The sequence below is a fragment of the Bufo gargarizans genome, chromosome 2 (genome assembly GCF_014858855.1).
Source record: "Bufo gargarizans isolate SCDJY-AF-19 chromosome 2, ASM1485885v1, whole genome shotgun sequence".
NCBI classification, from domain to species: domain Eukaryota; kingdom Metazoa; phylum Chordata; class Amphibia; order Anura; family Bufonidae; genus Bufo; species Bufo gargarizans.
This window is the reverse complement of record NC_058081.1, coordinates 501957425-501964518: the sequence shown is the minus strand read 5'-3', so window position 1 is coordinate 501964518 and position 7094 is coordinate 501957425. Positions and strand designations below refer to the sequence as shown.

General features: G+C 46.3%; 1 protein-coding gene across 1 annotated transcript; it reads left to right on the top strand.

Moving 5' to 3' along the window:
• Positions 1–2808: 2808 nt before the first annotated feature.
• On the top strand, positions 2809–4577 carry LOC122928429 (E3 ubiquitin-protein ligase TRIM11-like). Its single transcript, XM_044281249.1, has one exon. The coding sequence runs from the start codon at positions 2812–2814 to the stop codon at positions 4381–4383; it is 1572 nt and encodes a 523-aa protein (XP_044137184.1). The 5' UTR covers positions 2809–2811; the 3' UTR covers positions 4384–4577.
• The last annotated feature ends 2517 nt before the right edge of the window (positions 4578–7094 follow it).

Here is a 7094-nt window from a genome sequence, read left to right as displayed (position 1 = left end):
TGTCCGATATGTTTATTGATACATGTGGGAGCGTGCCCCTTACTGTGTGACGGTATCCGGTATGTTTATGGATACATGTGGGTGCGTGCCCCTTACAGTGTGATGCTGTCCGGTATGTTAATGGATACATGTGGGATCATGCCCCTTACAGTTTGATGCTGTCAGGTATGTTTATGGATACATGTGGGAGCGTGACCCTTATAGTGTAACAGTGTCCGATATGTTTATTGATACATTTGGGAGCGTGCCCCTTATAGTGTGACGGTGTCCGGTATGTATATGGATACATGTGGGAGCAAGCCCCTTACAGTGTGACGGTGTCCTGTATGTTTATGGAAACATGTGGGAGCGTGCCCCTTACAGTGTGACACTGTGCGATATCTTAATGGATACATGTGGGAGCGTGCCCCGTACAGTGTGACGGTATCAGGTATGTTTATGGATACATGTGGGAGCGTGCCCCTTACAGTGTGATGCTGTCCGGTATGTTAATTGATACATGTGGGAGCGTGCCCCTTACAGTGTGATGATGTCAGGTATGTTTATGGATACATGTGGGAGCGTGCCCCTTATAGTGTGACGGTGTCCGGTATGTTTATGGAAACATGTGGCAGCGTGTCCCTTATAGTGTGACGCTGTCCGGTATGTTTATGGATACCTGTGGGAGCGTGCCCCTTATAGTGTGATGATGTCAGGTATGTTTTTGGATACATTTGGGAGCGTGCTCTTATAGTGTAACAGTGTCCGATATGTTTATTGATACATGTGGGAGCGTGCCCCCTACTGTGTGACGGTATCCGGTATGTTTATGGACACATGTGGGAGGGTGCCCCTTACAGTGTTATGATGTCAGGTATGTTTATGGATACATGTGGGAGCGTGCCCCTTACAGTGTGATGATGTCAGGTATGTTTATGGATACATGTGGGAGCGTGCCTCTTATAGTATGACGGTGTCCGGTATGTTTATGGATACATTTGGGAGCGTGCCCCTTATAGTGTAACAGTGTCCGATATGTTTATTGATACATGTGGGAGCGTGCCCCTTACTGTGTGACGGTATCCGGTATGTTTATGGATACATGTGGGTGCGTGCCCCTTACAGTGTGATGCTGTCCGGTATGTTAATGGATACATGTGGGATCATGCCCCTTACAGTTTGATGCTGTCAGGTATGTTTATGGATACATGTGGGAGCGTGACCCTTATAGTGTAACAGTGTCCGATATGTTTATTGATACATTTGGGAGCGTGCCCCTTATAGTGTGACGGTGTCCGGTATGTATATGGATACATGTGGGAGCAAGCCCCTTACAGTGTGACGGTGTCCTGTATGTTTATGGAAACATGTGGGAGCGTGCCCCTTACAGTGTGACACTGTGCGATATCTTAATGGATACATGTGGGAGCGTGCCCCGTACAGTGTGACGGTATCAGGTATGTTTATGGATACATGTGGGAGCGTGCCCCTTACAGTGTGATGCTGTCCGGTATGTTAATTGATACATGTGGGAGCGTGCCCCTTACAGTGTGATGATGTCAGGTATGTTTATGGATACATGTGGGAGCGTGCCCCTTATAGTGTGACGGTGTCCGGTATGTTTATGGAAACATGTGGCAGCGTGTCCCTTATAGTGTGACACTGTGCGATATCTTAATGGATACATGTGGGAGCGTGCCCCGTAAAGTATGACACTGTCCGGTATGTTTATGGATACATGTAGGAGCTTGCCCCTTACAGTGTGATGATGTCAGGTATGTTTATGGATACATGTGGGAGCGTGCCCCTTACTGTGTGACGGTATCCGGTATGTTTATGGATACATGTGGGTGCGTGCCCCTTACAGTGTGATGCTCTCCGGTATGTTAATGGATACATGTGGGAGCGTGCCCCTTACAGTGTGATGATGTCAGGTATGTTTATGGATACATTTGGGAGCGTGCCCCTTATAGTGTAACAGTGTCCGATATGTTTATTTATACATTTGGGAGCGTGTTCCTTATAGTGTGATGATGTCAGGTATGTTTATGGATACATGTGGGAGCGTGCCCCTTATAGTGTGACGGTGTCCGGTATGTATATGGATACATGTGGGAGCAAGCCCCTTACAGTGTGACGGTGTCCGGTATGTTTATGGAAACATGTGGGAGCGTGCCCCTTACAGTGTGACGGTATCCGGTATGTTTATGGATACATGTGGGAGCGTGCCCCTTACAGTGTGATGATGTCAGGTATGTTTATGGATACATGTGGGAGCGTGCCCCTTACAGTGTGATGGTGTCAGGTATGTTTATGGATACATGTGGGAGCGTGCCCCTTACAGTGTGATGATGTCAGGTATGTTTATGGATACATGTGGGAACGTGCCTCTTATAGTATGACGGTGTCCGGTTTGTTTATGGATACATGTGGGAGCGTGCCCCTTAGAGTGTGATGCTGTCCGGTATGTTAATGGGTACATGTGGGAGCATGCCCCTTATAGTGTGACGGTGTCCGGTATGTTTATGGATACATTTGGGAGCGTGCCCCTTACAGTGTGACGATGTCTGGTATGTTTATGGACACATGTGGGAGCGTGCCCTTTACAGTCTGATAATGTCAGGTATGTTTATGGATACATGTGGGAGCGTGCCCCTTACAGTGTGACGCTGTCCGGTATGTTTATGGATACATGTGGGAGCGTGCCCCTTATAGTGTTAGTGACTGATCTTGTGCTGTTCAGCCGCACCCTGTGCACACATGTATAAACCCGCCCTCTGGATTTTGAACCTCAGAGAACTGCAGTTTTGTTTCTGTCTTCCTCTGTCAGCCATGGCGTCTGCTGATCTGAGAGCTGAGCTGGACTGCTCCATCTGTCTGCAGACATATACAGATCCTGTAATGCTGAGATGTGGACACAACTTCTGCCGGGTCTGTATTGATCGTGTACTGGATACGCAGGACGAGTCTGTGGTTTATACCTGTCCTGAATGCAGAGAAGAGTTTCAGGAGCGGCCTGCACTGATGAGGAACTTAGCTCTGCGTAACATTATGGAGAATTTATTGGTTACTCAACATAAAGAGACGGAAACTGTGATCTTCTGCACTTACTGTGTGGACTCTCCTGTACCTGCTGTTAAATCCTGTCTGATGTGTGAGGCTTCTCTGTGTGAGAAACACCTGAGCGTTCACAGCAAGTCATCAGAACACGTCGTATCTGACCCCAGGACTTCCCTGGAGAACAGGAAATGTTCTGTCCATAAGGAAGTTTTAAAGTATTACTGCACTGAGGACTCTGCTTGTATCTGTGTGTCCTGCAGTTTGGTTGGAAAACATCAGGGACATGGGGTGGAGATGCTGGATGAGGCCTCTGAGAAGAAGAAAGGGAAACTGAGAAATATTTTCCAGAAACTGACCGGAAAGACAGAGGAGACCAAGAAAAGAGTCCAGAACCTGGAGGAACACTGGAGAAAAGCTCAAGAAAAAGCATCTGGAGAAGCAGAGAGAGTCACTGCCCTGTTTACAGACATCAGGAGACAACTGGACAACTTGGAGAAGAGGATCCTGAGTGAGATCTCCAGGCAGGAAAAGGAAGAGTCACTCTCATTCTCTTCTCTGATCCAGAAGCTGGAAATAAAGAAGGACGAGCTGTCTGGGAAGATGGGACACATTGAGGAGCTGTGTAACATGACTGATCCACTGACTGTCTTACAGGAACCAGATGCAGGTGACTTGTGTGATCCTGAGGAGGAAGGAGGTGATGAAGACATAAATAGATGTCTCCATGATGTAGGTGATCTGGATGTGACTGTGATCTCAGACAAATTACACACATTATGTGACATAATAACAGATATAAGGAGAGGGATCTATGTGGAGGGTCCTGCAGACATATTACTGGATGTAAACACAGCTGCTAATGACATTATTATATCAGACGACCTGAAAACTGCAACCTGGACACAAAATAATCAGAATCGTTCAGAAAGAGCAGAGAGATTTCAGAAGAATCAGGTGATGAGCAGCAGGGGATTTACCTCAGGGCGACATTACTGGGATGTGGAGAGCAGTGGATCAGGGGGTTGGAGGGTGGGGATGTGTTATCCCAGTATAGACAGGAGGGGGCGTCAGTCATACATTGGGGATAATAACAAGTCCTGGAGTTTGTGGAGGTATGTTAATCAGTATTCAGTGAGACATGACGGTAAAGATATCCAGTTACCTGACAAGATCTCCAGTGATAGAGTCAGGATATGTCTGGACTACGAGGCCGGGCAGCTGTCCTTTTATGAGCTGTGTGACCCCATCAGACACTTACACACCTTCACTGCCGCCTTCACCGAGCCCCTTCATGCTGCATTGTGTGTATGGAAAGGTTCTGTAAAGATCTATGGTGGGAGGTGAAACCTGCCAAAAATAAAATGATAACGAAAAACATGAAATTCTAATTCAAATCCCAATTTGACATTTCATTTACAACCCATGTCTGCAAAATGCCTGCCAAAATGAAAAGTAAAATGCATTTCTTCCCTTTGGATTTTCATTCCCAGCTCCAGTGTGGGTAATATGTGGCAAAAATAAATGTAAAATTAAATAGACTTTGGCTTTTTAAATTTCAACTTTGTCAATGAATGATCATGTCCCCATAGTGCTATTTTCCAATCAAAATTATAAATCAAATGAAAAACCTAAAATACAACTTAAAAAAGGTAATTTGAGATTTCAGTTTCATCTCTTGTAGACATTTTCACTGCCAAAATTCCAATCAAAATGAAAAATGCCACTTGCCATATAACATTTCCATTTTAATATTGTCCAAAATTCAGATTCATACAACTGAGCAGTAGTGGGCCTTAATATGTGAAAGGAGACTGAACAGACAGTGACTGTCCAAAGGAGGGCGCTCTGCTTCTACACAATTCTAATGGGTCACACACCGCTACAGGTCAGAACGCGTTTAGGATTCCAAGAGAGGAAAATGATGCTAGTGTGCAGAGTGACTGGCATAAGACTATGAATCCAATAGATGGCGCTGAGAGGAAAATGATGCTAGTGTGCAGAGTGACTGGCATAAGACTATGAATCCAATAGATGGCGTTGAGAGGAAAATGATGCTAGTGTGCAGAATGACTGGCATCAGACTATGAATCCAATAGATGGCGCTGAGAGGAAAATGATGCTAGTGTGCAGAGTGACTGGCATAAGACTATGAATCCAATAGATGGCGCTGAGAGGAAAATGATGCTAGTGTGCAGAGTGACTGGCATAAGACTATGAATCCAATAGATGGCGCTGAGAGGAAAATGATGCTAGTGTGCAGAGTGACTGGCATAAGACTATGAATCCAATAGATGGCGCTGAGAGGAAAATGATGCTAGTGTGCAGAGTGACTGGCATAAGACTATGAATCCAATAGATGGCGCTGAGAGGAAAATGATGCTAGTGTGCAGAGTGACTGGCATAAGACTATGAATCCAATAGATGGCGCTGAGAGGAAAATGATGCTAGTGTGCAGAGTGACTGGCATAAGACTATGAATCCAATAGATGGCGCTGAGAGGAAAATGATGCTAGTGTGCAGAGTGACTGGCATAAGACTATGAATCCAATAGATGGCGCTGAGAGGAAAATGATGCTAGTGTGCAGAGTGACTGGCATAAGACTATGAATCCAATAGATGGCGCTGAGAGGAAAATGATGCTAGTGTGCAGAGTGACTGGCATAAGACTATGAATCCAATAGATGGCGCTGAGAGGAAAATGATGCTAGTGTGCAGAGTGACTGGCATAAGACTATGAATCCAATAGATGGCGCTGAGAGGAAAATGATGCTAGTGTGCAGAGTGACTGGCATAAGACTATGAATCCAATAGATGGCGCTGAGAGGAAAATGATGCTAGTGTGCAGAGTGACTGGCATAAGACTATGAATCCAATAGATGGCGCTGAGAGGAAAATGATGCTAGTGTGCAGAGTGACTGGCATAAGACTATGAATCCAATAGATGGCGCTGTGAGGAAAATAATGCTAGTGTGCAGAGTGACTGGCATAAGACTATGAATCCAATAGATGGCGCTGAGAGGAAAATGATGCTAGTGTGCAGAGTGGCTGGCATAAGACTATGAATCCAATAGATGGCGCTGTGACACAAAGGGACACAATACATTGAATAACACTATGCTATGGCCAGCTTCTTGACAGTTAGCCTATGTGGCATCCAAGTAAAAAGCAAGGGTTCAAGGCCTTAGGTTGCTTTTTCTTTTTGTCCCATGTCAAAACAATTTTTTCTTTTTAACCCCTTCCCGCATTTGGATGTAACTGTGCATCCAGATTACCTGTAATTTAACGTAATCAGGCGTACAGTTACATCCAAACTGTTAACTGGGGCTTTGACACTATAAAGAACAGAGACACGGGAGAGGCTGGCAAGGAACCAATCTGAGTGGTCCCTTGCTGTGCAGACTAACCAATCGGAGCACGGCAGTGTAAAAATGCCTGTTTCAACCTCTGATCTCCAACTTGGAGCTCAGAACCTGAAATCAGGCATGGTCCCTTTTGTGTCCCCGATGCCAGATGTGCCCCTGATGCCCTCCGTTCACCAGTTCGGCCCCCGATTCATCCCTGCAGCCCTTTGTAGCGATCCCCCTGGTATTGTATGTGATGGTGGTGGCTCCGGGACAGAGCTGCCACCATCAGCAGCGAGTGTCAGCTGTAACATACAGCTCAACACTGCTGCAATGGTAACATTAGTGCTGGCTCCGATCCCAGCCACTTAACCCCTTAACCACTACAGGACCGCCGTACGCAGGATCGCGTCCTGGCGGCGGCCCTGTAATTCCTCCTGGAGGCGCCCTCGCTTCCTCTCGCGAGACGCAAGATTTCCTGTGAACGCGCGCACTCAGGCGCGCGTGTTCACAGGATCGGCAGGTAAACGAGTGGATCTACAGCCTGCCAGCGGCGATCGTTCGATGGCAGGCTGTAGATGCGATTTTTTTTTTTAACCCCTAAAAGGTATATTAGACGCTGTTTTGATAACAGCATCTAATATACCTGCTACCTGGTCCTCTGGTGGTCCCTTTTGCTTGGATTGACCACCAGAGAACACAGGCAGCTCTGTA